The sequence below is a fragment of the Hemiscyllium ocellatum genome, chromosome 43, assembly GCF_020745735.1.
Source record: "Hemiscyllium ocellatum isolate sHemOce1 chromosome 43, sHemOce1.pat.X.cur, whole genome shotgun sequence".
NCBI classification, from domain to species: domain Eukaryota; kingdom Metazoa; phylum Chordata; class Chondrichthyes; order Orectolobiformes; family Hemiscylliidae; genus Hemiscyllium; species Hemiscyllium ocellatum.
In genome coordinates, this window is record NC_083443.1 from 26010834 (window position 1) to 26031986 (window position 21153).

The window sequence follows — 21153 nt, forward strand, 5'->3', positions numbered from 1 at the left end:
CACAAATTACAAAGGAACCTCGATTATCCATACAAGGTTTGCAGGCACTATTTCGTGCATATGGCACCCTACCTCCCTGCCCACCCTCAACCCTGTCCACGCCCACCACAAACCCTGACCACCCTCAACAGCCTTTGCCCTGTACAGGACAATGTTGGAGAGATTATCTTGGGAAGAGGGGTTCGTGGTTCACCCCTATGTAGAACTCCAGGGGAAAATGGGGTGGGGTGTGAGACTGCAGGAGGTCTGTCATTTAGAAATGGTGCTTGGACTGTCCAGGACTATTCTCAGCAGCATTTCAGTGAGCCGAGTTCGTTTTTAATTATTGTACCTGTAAACAAAAGACACAATCAGGATTGAAACAGTTCTTTGACATAATGTTTCTATCGGGTCCTTGAGATGCCTTTCAGATGATCCAAAATTCGGATAATTGATATTCAGATAATCAAGGTTCCTCTGTCGACACATCTTTCAGTTTTGTTTTCAACTCCTCATAAGTTTGGTCATTTTAATCCAAGCATGTGCATCCACTGCATTCCAGCACAGTGAACCATCCTGCATCTTGACAGACTAACCCATCATTGCAATATTCAGTGATGTTTTAAAAAAACTTATAAGCCAGTTTTTACACCGGCTTCCTTCAGACCTTTTGCTGTTGTAATATTAGTCACATGGGTCTTGCATTCAGGTGGAAATGCTCCTTAGCCATCCTTGAGACGCCAATTCTGTTTGATCTTGGAAGTAAACAGACATTTTAAAGCACAGCTTATAATCTGACATTCTCAACACTTTTTTCGTGTGACTTTGGAGACTCCCAGTCTATCCACTGTTAGCATATATCGTGCTGGCATTGTCTCCTGAGTACAAATACCTTGCAATTCCTTTCCTGTAGGACAGTCTCTAACAATTAAACCACTCAGTTGGTTCAGGTAGACTTTAGGACAGGTTACATGATTCCCTTAAGCATGGTCTTATGAACCACATAACTGACCCATTAGCAACCTACTATGATGTATAAGCATTTCAGACTTCTGAACAAAGATACAATCTTGTGACTACTGTTTTAACTTTCTATATTTTTACTTTACATTCAACAATTTAGTTTCAAATAATAGGCAATATATGTATTGTATTAAACATTAATGCATTAAACATATTAGGAATTTTATTTTTTTGAATATTTCCAACTTTATGAAAGCAACAACTTTCTCTTATATAGATTTTCTTTTTAACTATGCCTTTTTGCTGTGAGGAAATGAATGTTCCTTAGCCCTACAGGTACATTGTAGCTGCCCGAAAACCATGTGCAGCGTACAGTCACTCTGCTTTCCAAGTTCTCCTCTTCTTCTTTTGTACTAGAACCAAAGTCATGCCTACCCTATTATTTTGCTTTGTTTCACTGTGATCCAACTTCTTCACCAGATCAGTTTTCTTTTCTGACATAGTATGCATTGATTTTCTTCCTGCTCCATTCTGTCAGCAAAAACATCAAAGTAACGTAAACTTAAATATTTAAATTATCCACAGGGCAACCTCGATTATCCGAGCAACACGGGTGGGGAGTATTTTGTTCAGATAATTGAATGTTTGGATTACACAGTTTGCCCAAGCATCAGGACCTTGCGATCTTGTTCGGATCATCAAGGTTGTTCTGTACAGAAAACAGAAAATACAGAAGAGAAAATTTGAAAGGAAAATGCTTAAGGAATATAGGTGTTCTAGGTAAACAGAGATTTGGCTAGCATTTATAGTGTTACTGATGTCACAAAAATATATTGGACTGACATTTAGAAACAGTGATGCAGGCACGTATAGTGAAGTGGACATTAGCATTCTTAAGGTAAAATTGGATTGAAAATGGTTATGGGAGAAAGTGAGGACTGCAGATGCTGGAGATCAGAGCTGAAAATGTGTTGCTGGAAAAGCGCAGCAGGTCAGGCATCATCCAAGGAGCAGGAGAATCGACATTTCGGGCATGAGTCCTTCTTCAGGAATGAGGAAAGTGTGCCAAGCAGGCTCAGATAAAAAGTAGGGAGGAGAGACTTGGAGGGGCGCTGGAAATGTGATAGGTGGAAGGAGGTTAAGGTGAGGGTGATAGGCTGGAGTGGGGGTGGGGGCGGGGAGGTCAGGAAGAAGTTTGCAGGTTAGGAAGGTGGTGCTGAGTTCGAGGGTTGGGACTGAGACAAGGTTGGGGGAGGGGAAATGAGAAAACTGGAGAAATCTGAATTCATCCCTTGTGGTTGGAGGGTTCCTAGGCAGAAGATGAGGCGCTCTTCCTCCAGCCGTAGTGTTGCTATGGTCTGGCGATGGAAGAGTCCAAGGACCTGCATGTCCTTGGTGGATTGGGAGGAGAAGTTGAAGTGTTGAGCCACGGGGTGTTGGGTTGGTTGGTTGGTCCGGGTGTCCCAGAGGTGTTCTCTGAAACTTTCCGCAAGTAGGCAGCTTGTCTCCCCAATATAGAGGAGGCCACATCGGTGCAGTGGATGCAGTAAATGATGTGTATGGAGGTGCAGGTGAATTTGTGGTGGATGTGGAAGGATCCTTTGGGACCTTGGAGGGAAGTAAGGGAGGAGGTGTGGGCGCAAGTTTTGCATTTCTTGCGGTTGCAGGGGAAGGTGCTGGGAGTGGAGGTTGGGTTGGTGGAGGTGTGGACCTGACGAGGGAGCCACGGAGGGAGTGGGATTTTCGGAACGCTGATAGGGGAAGGGAGGGAAATATATCCCTAATGGTGGGGTCTGTTTGGAGGTGGCAGAAATAGCGATGGATGATACAATGTATATGGAGGTTGGTGGGGTGGTAGGTGAGGACCAGTGGGGTTCTGTCCTGGTGGCAATTGGAGGGGCGGAGGAGCGGGAAGTGGAGGAGATGCGGTGGAGAGCATCGTCGACCACGTCTGGGGGGAAATTGCGGTCTTTGAAGAAGGTGGCATCTGGATTGTTAAGTATTGGAACTGGTCCTCCTGGGAGCAGATGCGGTGGAGACGAAGGAATTGGGAATATGGGATGGCGTTTTTACAGGGGGCAGGGTGGGAGGAGGTGCAGTCTAGATAGCTGTGGGAGTCGGTTGGTTTATAGTAAATGTCCGTGTTGATTCGGTCACCCGAGATAGAAATGGAGAGGTCTAGGAAGGGGAGGGAGGAGTCTGAGATGGTCCAGGTAAATTTGAGGTCGGGATGGAAGGTGTTAGTAAAGTAGATGAACTGTTCACCCTCCTCGTGGAAGCACAAGGCAGCGCTAATACAATCATTGATGTAGTGGAGAAAAAGGTGGGGGGTGGTGCCAGTGTAGCTGCAGAAGATGGACTGTTCCACATATCCTACGAAGAGGCAGGCATAGCTGAGGCCCATGCGGGTGCCCATGGCTACTCCTTTGGTTTGGAGGAAGTGGGAGGATTGGAAAGAGAAGTTGTTCAGAGTGAGGAACAGTTCAGTCAGTCGAAGGAGGGTGTCAGTGAAAATGGTTATATCCAGCAAAAGCCTTATCTCTGTATTTTAAAAAAAAGGAAATGGAAATTGCCATAACATTATGAACTGTTGCTATAAAATGTCACCATACTTTTTCCAGATGATAGGGCTGCAGACTCCTTCAAGAGAGAGTGGTTATTTAACATGAGGGTAACAACGCGTCAGATGAAGGGAGAGATTGAGAAGGAGAATCCTTCGTGGCAGTTTTAGCTGGTGCAGGAATTGAACCCAAACTGTGTGTCACAAACCCGCTGTCCAGCCAAATGAGCTAAACTGACCCCTGTCTCACTATAGTCCACTTGTAAACTTCAGTTCAAAATCCATTTGAATGCCTCCACTTCAACAAGTATAATTAGATCATGAACTTTGTTTCCTCAGCATCGAATGTCTGGAGCAAAAACTCAAATGATCATGGAAGATTGGGATTTCCTACAATTACAGTGTGCGCTTTACATTAATAGTGAACTTTCTGGAATTCCTCTCAACATGGCACCCAAGAAGTGGACCAGGGGGTTTGTACAAAGGCTGAAAGGAAAACAAGGTAACTTTTCTGTTAAATGTAATTAAATGATAAATGCAATTTAATAAAAGCTTTTCAGAATGATTCCATAAGTGAACAAAAAAGTACATTTGAGTATCTCCACAATTAATACTGTTAGAGCAGTCCAACATGACCGGAGCTCAATAATGCCAGCATTCTTAAGAAATTCGGTAGTTAATTCAAACTTCAGATGCTATGAAAATGTGTGATCTCCTGTGTCTCTCTTTCAATGATGTTTGAGAAGCCATAAATTTAATTTTGTGCATAAAGCTTTTTAAAAAAAGTTTGCTGTGTTTAGGTTTTCGTCACTTCCCTTGGTAGTTTCTAACTCCATTGACTTAATATTAAGATCTGAATCTTCAGTAATGTCTTTTTCCAACTTGATAGCTATCCTTTCACCTCCTCTTCCCTCCCGCCCCCCTCCGACAAAAATGTAACTGTTAACTATACAATTTCAGTGATTGAGACATAAGCACATACTCAGCAAGATTATTTATAGGTGTCTGTAAGACTGAAAAGGCTGTTGGTTTTTTGAAATGCACATAACTTAACAATACACCATACTCTTCATATTGGAAGAATTTTAATACGTAATGGTAACTCATTTAACATTGAACTTCAGGTCGATTTCGAGGAAACTTGTCTGGTAAAAGAGTGGATTTTTCTAGCAGAACTGTAATCTCTCCTGATCCTAACTTGCGTATAGATGAAGTAGCAGTTCCAGTACATGTGGCAAAGATCCTGACATATCCTGAAAGGGTGAGTTCTTTTAAGGATTGTTTTTTCTCTTTAATGTAAAGTGACTGTTAAAGTTTATTCACTGAGATATTTTTACAACAGGTAACAAAAGCTAACCTGGAATTCATGCGGAAGCTTGTACGTAATGGACCTGAAGTACATCCAGGGGCTAATTTCATTCAACAGCGACACACAAATCTGAAGAGGTGGTTGTTCCCTATTAAATTTTATTTTATAACTGAAGGGTCTCTATTTATATCTTTCCCTTCCCAGTCTTAGCTTAATTAGTGTTCAGCTTAGCTGTGTTTTTTAGATTAGATTAGATTAGATTAGACTTACAGTGTGGAAACAGGCCCTTCGGCCCAACAAGTCCACACCGACCCGCCGAAGCGAAACCCACCCATACCCCTACATTTACCCCTTACCTAACACTACGGGCAATTTTAGCTTAGCCAATTCACCTGACCCGCACATCTTTGGACTGTGGGAGGAAACCGGAGCACCCGGAGGAAACCCACGCAGACACGGGGAGAACGTGCAAACTCCACACAGTCAGTCGCCTGAGTCGGGAATTGAACCCGGGTCTACAGGCGCTGTGAGGCAGCAGTGCTAACCACTGTGCCACCGTGTTCTTTCAGCAATTTACATTAATTTAATGAAAGAAAATCTGGAATTGAAACCTACTATCAGTAATAGTAATCATGAAACTATCTTTGTTGTAACAACACATCTAGTTCTCTAATAACCTTTTAAGGAAAAAAATCAGGCTCCCTTGCCTGGTCTGGCCTACATATGACTCCAGGACCACAGAAATGTAATTAACTTTTGACGGCCATGTAAAATTGCTGAGCAAAAACTTTAAGGACGATTAAGGACGGACAACAAGTGGTGGCCTTGCCAGCTAGACCCATATCCTACTAAATAATCTTTTTAAAAAACTAAGTCAGCTGCATCTCATAAAATGTATTAGTGACATAACAGACTTTTAAATTATTGGGCACACAACTATTTCTGTGAACTAACCACCACATTATTATTTATAGATGAATGCATCATGTAAAATTGCCAATGTTTATCACTTCCACTATACTGAACATGGAGTGATTGTGAGAGAATGATATGCCCTTGCATATCTTTAAATTTTTTATCTTTTTTTATATTGTGGTAAATTCTTACCAGTGCTCTGTACTCTTGGTTTCGTAGTGTAGGATCTCCCCTTCTATCATTCTATCATTCACAGGATGATATTCTGGCCAGAAGCCCCTCTTTATACACCAACATGTATTCATCTGCTAATTCTGCTGCCCTTCTCGCTTCCTGAACTTTCTGTTCCTCCATATGAATTCTTACTATCTCTGGAAGTGAGTTTTGAAACTCCTCCAGCAGAATGATCTCTCATAGAGCCTCAGAGGTCTTATCTATTTTTAAGGTGCGCACACATCAATCAAAATGACTATGTTAAATCTTTCGAACTCAACATAAGTCTGGTTCCTTCCATGTACAAATCATTTACTGTTTTCGTTGCTCCCGATGCAGTCTCCTCTACATTAGAGAGACAGGAGGCCTACTCACAGACCGCCTCAGAGAACATCTCTGGGAGACCTGCACCAATCAACCCCACCGCCCTGTAGTCGAATACTTCAATTCGCCTTCCCACTCTGCCGAGGACATGCAGGTCCTGGGCCTCCTCCATTGCTTCTCCCTTACTACCCGACGCCTGAAGGAAAAACGCTTCATCTTCTGCCTTGGTATCCTCCAACCCCATGGTAACAATGTGGATTTCACCAGTTTCCTCATTTCCCCTTGCTTCCACCACCACCCCCCTTACCCTAGTTCCAACCTTGCAGCTCAACACTATCCTCATGACCCGTCCCATCAGTCCATCTTTCTTCCCACCTATCCGCTCCACCTTCCCCTCCAACCTATCACTTTTACCCCCCCCCCCCCCCCCCCCCCATTCATCTATTGCACTCTTAGCTACCTTCCCCACCCTGCCATCCCATGTATCTCTCCACCCCCGAGGCTCCCAACCTCATTCCTGATGAAGGGCTTTTGCCCCAAATGTCAATTTTCCTGCTCCTTGGATGCTGCCTGACTGCTGTGCTTTTCCATCACCACACTTGACTCTAATCTTCAGCATCTGCAGTACTCACTTTCGCCGAAATAGACAATATATTTTCCCTGAGCTGGGGAGTCCAGACCTAGAGGACGTAGGTTTAGGGTGAGAGATGAAAGATTTTCAAGGGAGCTAAGGGACACCGTTTTCACACAGAGGGTTGTGCATGTATGGAATGAACTGCCAGAGGAATTGGTGGAGGCTGCTACAATGACAACATTTAAAAAGCATCTGCATGGGTATATGAATAGGAAGGGTTTAGAGGGATATGGGTGAAGTGCTGGCAAATGGGACTAGATTATTTTAGGATACCTGGTCAGTATGGATGAGTTGGACTGGAGGGTCTTTTTCCCTGCTGTGCATCTCTATGACTCAATGCCAAATTTTTCTTCTAGGAATAAATGTAAATAAATGCAAAACCAGTAATTACCTTCATGAATTGCCTTTTTTTTCTCTTGAAATAAAGATTTCTAAGATATGGAAATAGGGAGAAAATGGCACAGGAACTGAAATACGGTGATATTGTGGAGCGACATCTAATTGATGGAGATGTAGTGCTATTCAATAGACAACCGTCCCTGCACAAACTGAGCATCATGGCCCATATAGTAAGTGTTTTATAATACTTGAGTTGTATAAACCACTTCTTTCATACTGATCTTTTCAGTTAAATCATCATTATTTTTGAAGTACATCAAAAGAACTTGAATAGACTTTGTACATGAGCTTCTGTGTCACAATACAACAAAAATGTTTTGACTGTTGCTTATGTTTTGTGCTGTTGAATGTTTTACACAAATGTGTGCAGTATGAGAGTTACAGAACAAGCTATTGAGGAATGTGTTTAACTCCAATGCAGTACGAATTGCATAAGCAGAATTTTAAAAATTAATTCAATTTTTACTCTTTCAAATCTCTGGATCCCTCGACTATCCCCCACCCAAATTATATTATTATCTTCTAATATTTTGCTAATAATTGACCCAGTATTGTCAAATTATAACCAAGATCAATTGTTTTTTATAAAATGTAAAGTCTGCTAAGATTAAGAAAAGGAAAATGTACTGTTATATATTGATGTAAATTTCAGGCCAAGGTGAAACCCCACAGAACATTTCGGTTCAATGAATGTGTCTGCACACCTTATAATGCAGATTTTGATGGTGATGAAATGAATCTTCATCTTCCTCAAACTGAGGAGGCCAAGGCTGAAGCACTGGTTCTAATGGGGGTAAGTGCAATTTGCTTCCATTGGTGTACTCTTTAACACAGTGGGGCTGAATTGAAATAACTCCTTTGTTTTATTTACTATTGCACATTAATCACGAAATGACTATTCTTCAGCTTTCTCAAAGGTTTGATAATAGATCAGAGCCCGCAAAATGGACTTACTACAGAGCTCAAATTGAATATGGACCAAGTACTGGATTCAGATTACTTATCATAAAGAAATAATGAAGAAGCTTACTTTAGTGCATATATGATGTTAATTCATACAGGAACTATGTTTTGAGGGCTGGGATTAGTCAATTGATTGGCATATTCCAAGTATAGTGTCCCAGATCTGACTGCTCAGGAACGCCATTGTTTGCCCTTTTCCAGATTTTGATGCTGACCTATTCTATTCCTTCACACAGGCTTTACAGAAAAGGAGAGAAACAGCTAATTTCTAACTATCCCACCTGAAAGCAGTCAGATTTATTTTAATTGGAACATTCCTGCCAGTGCAACAAGTAACTTTGTTTGGAGAATAGAGAGGACTGGGGGAATGAACCACTACTTAAAGTGCTGGTAGTCTATGTGTACAACTCTTTTTGATTCCTTCTTCTGATATTAGCCCAAGAATAGCCACTTTAAGCTCGAACTTTCTGTGATCATGAGAACATACTCGAATGAAAAATGCTCAGTTTTTGGCTAGCTGGATTTGTGATCCTCTACCTATGTTAACCATTTAACCTAATTTTCATATTAGGAGAAAGTGCTCCATTTAAATTTACAGTTTGCTATGATTAGTAATTTAACATACATTTTATGGTTAGTAATTCTGGGACTCCCAACATTGACAAGGCAATTTAAAGATACTACTTGTGCACCATGTTGCAATGACCTCCGGTGATACCAGTGTGCTCATAACCATCTATTTGTTTCTGAAATGTGATTACTGTCGTTCTGTATGCAAATATGACTAATCTGTGCACAGGATAGGTCCACAAAGAGTAAATGAGATAATTGAGTTGTTAGCCTGCTTTTTTGTAGAAGTGTGAACAGTGTTATTTAAAACAGGAATCTTATTATCCTTGGTATTTGCCAACGGGAGATTGTCAATAATCAACCCCAAACCTACTTGAGTGAAGCTGCAATGATAAACTCAGATATTTCAAATGTCTTAATCTTGTAAGGCAATTTCCTAATTTTGTTCTAAATTGAAAATTAAATACTGCAGATTAAGGAAATCTGAACTAGAACCATACATTGCAGGAGAAACTCAACAGGTCTGGTAGCAACTATGGATCTGCTGTGCTTTTCCAGCACCACATTCTTGACTCTGGTTCAAAAATGATTGCAGTTGAATTAGTTTATAATTATATGATTTCTTTTCCCTTTAGACAAAAGCCAATTTGGTAACTCCTAGAAATGGGGAACCTCTAATTGCTGCAATCCAGGACTTTCTAACAGGTGAGTTAGATTTCAGCATGCTTCTGTTACTTTGTATTACTTTACTTGAGACTTCATGGAAAGGATGTGTTAAGAATGATAAAACTACGAAGTACAAAGTTGCTGTGAGTCAACTGTAATTTAGATTCTCTGCAAACCTACAAGAACTTACTTCATGCCAAATGTACATGTAATCAACTATTTATTGAGGTTTTAGTAAACTTTACAACTTAAAAGCACAAAATGCTCCATACTCAGCAAGTCATGCAGCACACGCTCAGAGAGGAAAAGTCATTCCTGTTTCAGGTCAATACGCTTCTGTCAGAACCGCTCTTACTGATATACCCAGTAATCTTACTTTTTTGAATTTTTTTGCTAACTTTTACATTATCAATAAATGCTAACAAATTAAATACTAATTACATTGTAGTGATTACTTAATGACAATTGAATCCACAACAAATAATTGCTGTAATGGATTGTTTAAAAAAAAATTACATGAGGTTTTCTTTTTGATTAGAAAGTGTGTGTGCAAGTGAGATTGAGCTACTTGATAACAACAGCCTACTTTGTATCAGCATCAAAAGCATGATCCATATTTTGTTTCAATAAAGTAAATATTATCAGAGTTACTTTTTAAAGTCTTCAAAGTTGCATATTGTTTGCTATTTTTTAAGAATTGTATACAAACTACAAATATCAGTCTAGGATTTTGTCTGGATCGAAAATGTAAGTGCCCTGAAACAATATTTCCAATGTTTTTTATTTTAAAGATCTGCTTTCTTCTTTTAGTCTGTAACCAGACAGGCAACTTAGCAGGCACATTGAGAACAGCTAAGGTTTAGGGATGTTTCCCCTTCCCCTTTATAAACTTTTCTTACAGGAGATGCATGTCTTGTTCTGCAGTTGGTAGAGTTAAGCTCAGTAATTTTGCATTTTGAAGTTGCCTTTCATGTCTATACAGAGTTTTATGTGCTGATTTTTTTTTTCTCACACACACACACACACACACACACACACACACAGTTCTGGATGTAGGTTTGCTTGCTGAGCTGGAAGGTTAATTTTCAGACGTTTCGTCACCATACTAGGTAACATTTTCAGTGAGCCTCCAGCTGAAGCACTGCTGGTGTTTCCTGCTTTCTATTTATATGTTTGGGTTTCCTCGGGTTGGTAACGTCATTTCCTGTTCTTTTTCTCAGGCTGTGATAAATGGGATCCAACTCGATGTATTTGTTGATATTCCGGCGTTCTTACCAGAACTCTATCAATATTGACTTGGATCCCATTTACCACAGCCTGAGAAAAAGAACAGGAAATGGCATTACATTATGACTACAGGAAATGGCATCACCAACCCAAACATGCAAATATAAAGCAGGAAACACCAGCAATGCTTTGTCCAGAAGCTCACTGAAGATGTTGGTGACGAAACGTCTGAAAATGAACCTTTCAGCTCAGCGAGCAAGCCTACATCCTGAACCTCAACCTGAACTACAATTCTTCTCAAAACTTGCATACACATTGTTTTATCAATGACTGCTGGAAAATATTCTGTTTTGAAAAGAAATTTCATTTTTGTTTGCCCAGGTGCCTATCTGCTTACCAGGAAGGACACTTTCTTTGACCGAGCAAAAGCATGTCAGATTGTTGCCTCCATTCTTTCAGGCAAAGACGAGCGAATCAAAATTAGTCTTCCACCTCCTGCAATCTTAAAGGTGATACATCTGTCTATTTTGAAAAACTGAAATAAGTTTTATAATGTTTTTGTTGAATGTGAGTATGCTGAGAACTTGGGCAGGATCTTGTCCTTTTATTTCATAAGGTTATAAATAAAAGGGTAGTCTTTAATGCAGCATACATTTATAATACCATAGATTTTCCACAAATGAGAACTATGCGGGATGTGGAACTAACATAATTTACACAATTTAACTTAAGCTGTTTGGTAAAAATAAGTTTATGTATCTCCTACTGAATCATTTTTTAACTTCACTACAGGCATATGTAAAATCTCTACAAATATGCAAATTTTAAAACGTTAAGATTTATACATGCTTGCCATTTCATTTATTGCGTCACTATTTTGTCATGTATTGTTAACATGTTTTTAATCAGAGCTTTACCAAATTGAAAATTAGGAGATGAGGATGAATTAAAATTTAGCTGTCAGTAGGCTTTTAGCCCAGAACTGCTGCATTGTGTGGTCTGTATGTCACAGTATATGACTTAACACTTTCAGACTTGTCATTTGACTAATGTGCTGCTGTTCCACTTTTTACCCAGAATATGTAAGCAGCAGCTACCAACCTCTAAATAAAATCAGACAGTCCTTAGCTCGACATTCAGCAAGTCTGGAGAAGGGGGCTTTGGACATAGGACAAGGAAAGCTAATTTTTTTTTGGAGGGCCTAGGGGAAAGACAACATAGTTTTTAAAATATATAGCACTCCTTCAGCTTCTTGGATCCTCTCCAAATTGGCATTCAGGTGACAGGAAAATAATGATGCTTCTCAAATTGGCATTCAGGTGACAGGAAAATAATGATGCTTCTCAAATTGGCACTCAGGTGACAGGAAAATAATGATGCTTCTGAGCTCAAATAGAAACTATAATATCAGTTGGGAGCTTAATAGTGATCTCATACACCAGTTAGTAATAGTGAATTGGGGCTGATAAGCCTGTTTTCCAGATGGAATTCCCCCACTGGTAAATATATTTTTTGCACTTAATCAATTTTGAACATGTGACTATTTAGTTGATAACCAAACCACTGAACATTTCAGAGCAGGCAACTTAAATGCCTTAATTACCGATAACTGTCCATTTTGAAATATGTGCAAGTTTACAGTTAACATAGCAATGGTTTTAAAGTTTTGATAGCATAAGTGGATAAACAAATGCCTGAATTTTAAGAGGTGTATACAATTCAGTGAAGTTTATGTTGCTTGTGATTTATATAATTCCATATGTTTATGATATAAAGTGCATAAATAGTCTTTAATGGCATTGAATCTCCTACAGAAAATAAATGTTAATCGTGCAATTCTTTGTAAACCCATTCTTTGTGGTTAAAAGCTAAGCAGGTTCTATGCTAAAGTGCAAGATAATGTTGTAATGTATCCCTTACAGCCTGTGACATTGTGGACAGGGAAGCAAATTTTTAGCCTCATTCTTAAGCCAAGCAAGGACTGTCCTATTAAAGCAAACCTGCGTACCAAGGGCAAGCAGTACTGTGGAAAAGGTGAAGACCTCTGTTACAATGACTCCTGTAAGTTGTATAAAATATATTATTTCAAACAAAAAACTTTTAAATTATCATAACAGACTGTTGCTTTCCAGAAGGGGAGTTCAAAAATAGAGGGTATAGGTTTAAGGTGAGAGGGGAAAGATTTAGAAGGGACCTAAGAAGCAACTTTTTCATGCAGAGGGTTATGCGTGTATGGAATGACCTCCCAGCAGAAATGCTGGTACAATTACAACATTTAAGAAGCATCTGGATGGGTACATGAATAGGAAGCGTTTAGAGGAATATGGGCAAAATGCTGGCATATTGAACTAGGTTAATTAGGGTATCTGGTTGGCAAAGACGAGTTGGACCAAAGGGTCTGTTTCCATGCTGTATGTTTCCATGGCTCTGTATGCGTATATTTGCAGAAATGCAGATTACAATATGCAGCTCACCACCTAACAACCACAGTTAATCTGTTCCTTTTATAATGAGCACAAGTGAATCGCCAGTTAAAATCCATCACCACCTTTATGTTAATTTTGACTGGAACAACTTGGAGCATTTACTTGCATTATTTAATATAGCCACTTTTTAATTTCTATCAACCAGCAACATTTTCTGCACTTTTTTTAAAAAATCAATCACATTTGGATAGAAAATGGTCATTTTGAAGCCTATTTTCAGATCCTGATGAAATGTTTAAAATGAGTCTAATGATGGATGTTCATATTCTGTCAGTTTGGAATTTCTCTGTATTGTGTCTGTCTACAGGGGTATACATGAAACTATTAAAAAATGTTTAAAAATTAAGTAAATCGTATAAGAAAATTCAAATACTAGATATTGGTCACTGCACATGTGTGTACTTATTAACAGGAATGATGGCTATTTCTTTGATAGCAACATGCCAATTTTAAACAAGACCATAGTGATCCTCTTGCATGGGAATAATCCAGTTGTTATACGCCTGTTTATTACTTAAATGTCAAAAATATTATTGCCATGGGAGAATGTTCAAATAATGAGTTCATACGTCTTAAAAGATGCAGAAGTGGTCTGTGGCCCGAGAAGATCCATGTGTTGCAAGCACAGTTACAATGTGTCTTGTATATTTTTGCACACGGTTATCTCTTTTTGACTATCAAAATGCATCCTGAGCCTTTCATTCTCAGGCATAATTACATTTTTTGTCATCTTGCAGTCGTTGTAATCCAGAACAGTGAGCTGATGTCTGGGAGCTTGGATAAAGGAACTCTGGGATCAGGTTCCAAAAACAACATCTTCTACATCCTGCTGAGAGACTGGGGACAGATGGCGGCTGCAGACGCTATGTCTCGTCTTGCTCGCCTGGCTCCTGTTTATCTGTGTAAGTATTACTGTGGTTATAAAATTCACTTGTTTGAATGAACATTAGATCACCTTAAGGATTTTTTTTGCAATATTTCACAATTTGATGCAGTGGGACATGTCAATTAGACTTGCATTTTATTTTAAAGGTTTAATTTTTCATGTTTTTTTTGCAACATCTAGCCAATCGAGGGTTTTCTATTGGCATTGGCGATGTAACACCAGGTAAGGGGCTGCTAAAAGCCAAACAGGAACTACTGGATGCTGGCTACAAGAAGTGTGATGAATTCATTGAAGCACTCAACACAGGCAAACTTCAACAACAACCTGGATGCACAGCAGAAGAAACATTAGAAGTAAGCTGATTTATCGTTCCGGCTTTGGAAAAAGAAGTGTATGTTTGAAATTTTAGCTGTTACTCAACTTCTTCATCTTTAATTAACAAACGTATTTGGTTATTGCTTGATACAAAGAGTATTCCTTTCCGTTAAACTAGAAAATACATTTTTGCCTGTATTGGAGAATAGAATAACCGTAATGGGATAATGAAGAAAATGTGTTAGCCAGAAGTTAAACTCCACCTACTTCAAATTAATCAGTTATATTTGACAAAATTTGTTATAAAACATTAGGTTTTTGCTTTGAAATTTGCTAGTAAAAATCAGGAGTGAATGTTATGAAGAAACCTACACTTATGGAAGTCTGTGATTAAATCTTCAGAAAACTTACGTGAAACTAGTTTGCCGTTAACTTGGTAACTAATTATAACTGAATTTTTTTAAATTGCTGCTTTTAAAATATGAATGGTGTGGAGCATGATAAGAATTTTTAGTGATTGTGTACTGTTAGAAGTAAAATTACATTAAACATTTTGCATTCCTCATTCTCCAGAGAACATATGGATAATTTATTTTTAAGTGTAAACAAACCGTTTAATGATCAAAATGTGTTCAGTGTTACAATATGTTACCTTAAAAACTTTAACTTAAAAATAATCAAAGCACTGACTACCCTTACATTTTATTTGCTACTTGGCAACAATTTTAAGGCAAACTTTTATGTGATTTGCAAGAGCAAAAGAAGATATTTTTCTGAAAAAAAATTGATTATCTCAAAAATACATGGAAACCTGCCTATGCTCTTTTTACTTCAGGTCATTGAATTTCTCTTTGCTACTGCTGATACCAGTTTGCCAGTTTACGTAAAACACATTGCCCCTTCTCCCCAAATTTGCATTAAAATCTGTCTTAAAAATCCAAGTCATCACACTGAACTGTGGTTTTATAATAACTTTCCATTCCTTATTGTTCTCATTTCTGTGATTTAAATTGTGAAGAAAGCAAAGTATGTCCACGTGTATTTCCTGTGAAAGATTTGTTATAACATTTTTTGCTGTTTATAGGCCTTGATCCTTAAGGAGCTGTCTGTGATTAGAGACCATGCTGGCAGTGCTTGCCTTAGGGAGCTAGACAAGAGTAACAGCCCCCTTATTATGGCCCTCTGTGGTTCAAAAGGTAACTGGGCAATGTTGTCATTGTTAAATTTGTAAATGCTCATGTCCAGTGGGCAAGCATTTTGTAGAGACTGTATAATAAAATGGATGTTGGGAGGGCATCATGAAGGAAAATGTCTGTACTTTAACCTATTTAATAGTCAAACAGTGTAACATTATCTTTTTAAAATTGGAGTTCGCAGTAAAACTTCTCTGTTTTAAGTGGTTGTATATGAATATGTTTCTTTGCAGTCTGTGTATATGCTCACAAAGCAATCTGAAACATTCTCTTTTGGTCAGGTCACTATGTTGAATCTGGAAAAAAGATAATGGAAGGAAATGTTCTGGTTTCAAAGTTCTAAATATGCAGCAGATTAATTATTTGATCTTTTGAATACTGTTAAGATAAACAGTGAAGTCTTAAAGAATATTGATACTTTAAAAACAATGTTCTAATGATAAAACTTTAATTCTAAATATATTTATTTAGCATTTAAATGACAATGCTTCAGTGCAGTAGTTATGCCCTTATACTTACAGTTTACTTACTTTTATGTCCCTTTGCCTCCTTTTGTTAAAACACTCCAACAATGCTCACACACACTGGATGCTCTGCCCATGAGGATCATTGACTAGTGATTGAGTACGAATTGGACATGGCTTCTGCTGCTTATAGCTGGTCTAAGTTATACTGTAGCCCCAGCTGAAAGGCTATCAGTTAAAGAGAGGAACAGTCTTAGATGACTTAGATTGCATTATGGTATAAATGTAATCTGTTGTAATTTATTAAAGTAAAGGTCAACAGAGACTAGCTTCATTGCCTCTAAAACAGCACAATTGTTGTGGTTCTGTTCGCTGAGCTGGGAGTTTTTGTTGCAAACGTTTCGTCCCCTTTCTAGGTGACATCTTCAGTGCTTGGGAGCCTCCTGTGAAGCGCTTCTGTGCTGATTCCTCCGGCATTGCCGGAGGAATCAGCACAGAAGCGCTTCACAGGAGGCTCCCAAGCACTGAAGATGTCACCTAGAAAGGGGACGAAATGTTTGCAACAAAAACTCTCAGCTCGGTGAACAGAACCACAACAACGAGCACCTGAGCTACAAATCTTCTCTCAAACTTTGAACAGCACAATTCAAATTGATTAAGAGCAGGTTGTTGCTAACTCTTTGCTTGCTTTCTTTTTGGAGGAAAGTGCCTCTCCTCCATTTGGGTTGCCTGCTAGGCATTCAGTTATAAGTCACAGGATGCAAGCAAATAACGTAGATTTTTGAAATATGTTGTTTAAGCCACTATTTCTAGTTTCTAAAATTATAATCTGCCATTTGACTTTTACTTTGCCATTATGCATTAACCTAGTGGTATTGAAAACTCTTAATAGGATCCTTCATCAACATCTCCCAGATGATTGCCTGTGTAGGACAGCAGGCCATTAGTGGATCCCGTGTTCCTGATGGTTTTGAGAACAGATCTTTGCCTCACTTTGAAAAACATTCTAAGGTGAGCACTCCACTTTAGATGAAGCTCCTGTCGTCACTTCTTCTAATAAATAATTAACAAACTACTTTGCAAAATGTTCAACTTCTAATTAAAATTTCTAATTTGTTTGCTCAAGCTTCCAGCAGCAAAGGGGTTTGTAGCAGACAGTTTCTATTCTGGTTTAACTCCAACAGAATTCATCTTCCATACCATGGCTGGTCGTGAGGGCCTAGTGGATACTGCTGTAAAAACAGCAGAAACTGGGTACATGCAGGTAATGGCAAAATTTTACATCTTTGTAACAGTGAGTGGTATTAAAAGTACTGAGTTGTCTCTACAATTAAATTTGATACTTGTTTACTCAGTTTGAACTGCTGTTTTTCTTCCAAACAAAACCAAATTTAGAAAAAGTTGCTGGCTGTCACTGTAGTAAGTCACATATCATACTATTTCTTAGTTATACAAGTTGAGAGATTATAAACCTGAAATGCTCTTTACAAATAAATAGATTTTATGATTGACAAATACAATTTATCTTGATGAAATTTTCCATTCCAGTAGACAACAAACAAAAGGTACTATAATATTCAATGTAAGTCCTCAATACTCTGTGCACAATTGTGTCAATGGTGTTGATATTTACATAACATGGAATAATGTGCTGCCCTACTCCTTTTTTATCTCTTCTCCATCCCTACCTCTACCACAGATCCAAGTGACCTTTTCTGAAGAAGAACCTGGTTTATGCTTGAACTGCATTAATAATAAATTATACTGAGAATTTGCCATCATGCAGATAATTGTTTAGGGTGGACAGGATTTTTCTTTTGCTTGTTATGTGAGGAGATGAATGTTAAAGGTTGTTAATGACCCTACTCGAATACTAGCAATTCTAAAGAGAATTTCTGCACTTCAGGTATTGTGAATGCCTCAATTATGTCATGATTTAATCACCTTTCCTGAAAATTTTTGACTTGTCATTGTTTGGAAAAAATAACTTTTGTACTATTAAAGACAATTTAACCTTAAATTTTTGTCAGCATCTTATCAACAAATAAATGGTACTTCACTGAGGTATTGTGGTGTTTCAACATTTCCTGTGACATTCTCAGTTTTATGCAGTAAGTTTGTTTAAAGTTCACTCAGTTAACGTTGTGAGTAGCACTATAACATTATCTACTACAGACTTCATGTTTTGTTGCCTTGAAACCTTGACCTTATTTCTTCTGTTCACCTATCACTCTTTAAGTTCTTCTTTCCCCCAGCTCATATGCCTACCTATGTTCTTTCTTTTGAAATCCCTCATGTCTGGTGCCTCCACTGGAACCTCTCTTCCTGCTCCAGTATGGCTCCAGTTTATTTTGGGCCTTCCTCCCATTCCTGCCCCTGCATTCAGTTACTGTTTCATTACTGTCGATCTCCCTGCCTCCTTTTGTTCTAACTTTTAAAGCCTCTGGGTTGTTACAAGTTTGCTGCTCCTCTTGTGGCTCCCATTCTGCGCTCCATCTAGTGGCAGATATTGGTCATTGCTGGTAGCTCAGTACTTCAGCTGCTTTTATCTGTCCCTTTTGGTTATTGGAACCATTTCTGAAATTGACAGTGCAAACTTGCTTGTACATCCATAGATGTTCATTGCCAATAAAAAGTTTAGTGTGTGTCTAGTTTGAATTTTTCTTTTCTATTTCTGCCTTTTTCCAGAGACGTCTGGTTAAATCTTTAGAGGATCTTTGCACACAGTATGATTTAACTGTTCGCAGCTCAACTGGTGATGTCATCCAGTTTATCTATGGTGGCGATGGCTTAGATCCAGCGGCTATGGAAGGCAAAGATGAACCTTTAGAATTTAAGAGGGTTCTGGATAATATTCGGGTAATATTCTGTTTATAATTATTGATGTGTGGCGTAATGTGCTGTGGGGCCTGGTCAGTCTTGAAGTTTGTGCTGCTTCTACAAAACCCAGGTTAATTTAGATTCTGCCTGCTTGAGGTCAAATATATATAAATGATGTACTTTGTCTACAGGCTTAGTTGTAATGAGTTAAAATATATCGACTAGTTTTGTGATTTCTATTTAAGGAAAAGATCTTAAAGTTATTCCTGTTGTATGAGGATAATTTCAAGTCATGTTATCCAGCAAATAAGAGAAGCCAAATCCCTCTTATCTTGTTTTCATCATTGTTGTTCTAAAGATTTGTGGATTTTCCAGGTTAATAAGAATTCTTCATGTCTGCAAGTACCAAGATACTAATTCAATTCTAAAACTTGTATTCTAAAGCATTAATTGATTGTCTCAAAGTATATTTGATCTTGCAGTTCAAGCCATCACTTCCCATCATTACCATGCTTTCACAGAATTTTTTCTGGCCTCACTTGTCTTTGTCCAATAGGCAACCTTCTCCCTGTCACTGTCAATCTTACTGTTGAACAATTCTTCTTCAGTTTTTTTTCCTTTTACCAAACATTAATTCAATGTTGAGTGAGATTTTTCTGCTGTAAGCAGTAGCATTTTTGCAGTAAGGCTATATGCTGTTAATTATAGGATGATATTCTTTTAAGTCCCAGTCATTCTGAGATGATTGGCTGCAAGTCTCCTTTGATGGAAGAATGCCATGGGCGAATCTCACATTTTGCTGGTATGCACCTTCAAATACATTAACCTCTTTCTAAGATTATCTGCCTGTTTTAGTTTCATGTATTTAGAGTCATACAGCACAGAAACAGACTCTTCGGTCCATCTCGTCCAAATCAGCCTGATATCTCAATCTGACCTAGCCCCATTTGCCATCATTTGGCCCATGCTCCTCTAAACCCGTCCTATTCATGTACCCATCGAGATGCCTTTTAAATATTGCACTTGTACCTGCTTCCACAACTTCCTCTGGCAGCTCGTACCTCTGCATGTAAAAGTAATCCCTCAGATCCTTTTTAAAATTTTTTCCCTCTCACCTTAAACCTATTCCCTCTACTTACACCCCCTTTAGTCCCTCATTCAGTGTCTGCTGGAGTATTTACTCAAATCACTGAATTGGGTCTTGAAACCATAGCCATCAAACCTGGATCCTCTCAGAGTGTTAGCAATGAATTAAGCAACTAAAAGCCTACATTATTTCATTCTCTACCACAAGTTACCCCACCTTCAAATAACCGTTACAATAAAAGAGAAACAAGCTTGTCTTGTGTGTCTGTCTTCAGTATTCACTTGATCCGAAGCACAACTACCAGTCATGTTCCTGTTTTCTTGTAATACCTCTTCCTAGTCCTGCTTATCCCATCTCTTCTTATTGAATTTTATCATTTCTTTCTCAACTCTGGAAGGGAATTTCAAAGCTTCACAACAGAAAAGATTTCCCAATTGTTGTTCTTTCTTGATCGCTAAGATTTAATCTTGTGTCTGTGAACCCAGCACAAGTAGAACTGGGCTTCCAAAGCTCAGAGTGGGTTCTGTTAGAGTCACCACCTGAGATTTCGGGGTCTCACCCTCCAAGGCAGCCAGTGTTGCCATCTCTTCTACGACCAACAATTCAGATTTTTTTCCCTCCCTCATCCTTTGCTCCCATGTATCTATTAGAACACCTCTGGGCCGCCCGAACCAACCAACCCAATCACCCCGTGGCTCAACACTTTAACTCCCCCTCCCACTCCACCGAGGACATGCAGGTCCTTGGACTCCTCCACCGGCAGAACACAACTACACGACGGCTGGAGGAGGAGCGCCTCATCTTCCGCCTGGGAACCCTCCAACCACAAGGTATGAATTCAGATTTCTCCAGCTTCCTCATTTCCCCTCCCCCCACCTTGTCTCAGTCGGTTCCCTCAACTCAGCACCGCCCTCCTAACCTGCAATCCTCTTCCTGACCTCTCCGCCCCCACCCCACTCCGGCCTATCACCCTCACCTTGACCTCCTTCCACCTATCCCACCTCCATCGCCCCTCCCCCTAGTCCCTCCTCCCTACCTTTTATCTCAGCCTGCTTGGCTCTCTCTCTCTTATTCCTGATGAAGGGCTTATGCTCGAAACGTCGAATTCTCTATTCCTGAGATGCTGCCTAACCTGCTGTGCTTTGACCAGCAACACATTTGCAGCTCCCATGTATCTATT

General features: G+C 39.1%; 1 protein-coding gene across 2 annotated transcripts in view; it reads left to right on the forward strand.

Moving 5' to 3' along the window:
• Nucleotides 1-21153, forward strand: part of polr3a (polymerase (RNA) III (DNA directed) polypeptide A) — a 50480-nt gene that overhangs the window by 14921 nt on the left and 14406 nt on the right. For both annotated transcript variants that reach the window (XM_060854224.1, XM_060854225.1), the window contains exons 7-20: nucleotides 3842-4004; nucleotides 4627-4763; nucleotides 4845-4948; nucleotides 7325-7466; nucleotides 7949-8089; nucleotides 9465-9534; nucleotides 11104-11231; nucleotides 12645-12783; nucleotides 13946-14110; nucleotides 14275-14447; nucleotides 15494-15605; nucleotides 16959-17077; nucleotides 17193-17330; nucleotides 18755-18925. In XM_060854224.1, coding sequence (XP_060710207.1) covers nucleotides 3842-4004; nucleotides 4627-4763; nucleotides 4845-4948; nucleotides 7325-7466; nucleotides 7949-8089; nucleotides 9465-9534; nucleotides 11104-11231; nucleotides 12645-12783; nucleotides 13946-14110; nucleotides 14275-14447; nucleotides 15494-15605; nucleotides 16959-17077; nucleotides 17193-17330; nucleotides 18755-18925 — 1902 coding nt within the window. The remainder of the gene's footprint in view (nucleotides 1-3841; nucleotides 4005-4626; nucleotides 4764-4844; nucleotides 4949-7324; nucleotides 7467-7948; nucleotides 8090-9464; nucleotides 9535-11103; nucleotides 11232-12644; nucleotides 12784-13945; nucleotides 14111-14274; nucleotides 14448-15493; nucleotides 15606-16958; nucleotides 17078-17192; nucleotides 17331-18754; nucleotides 18926-21153) is intronic.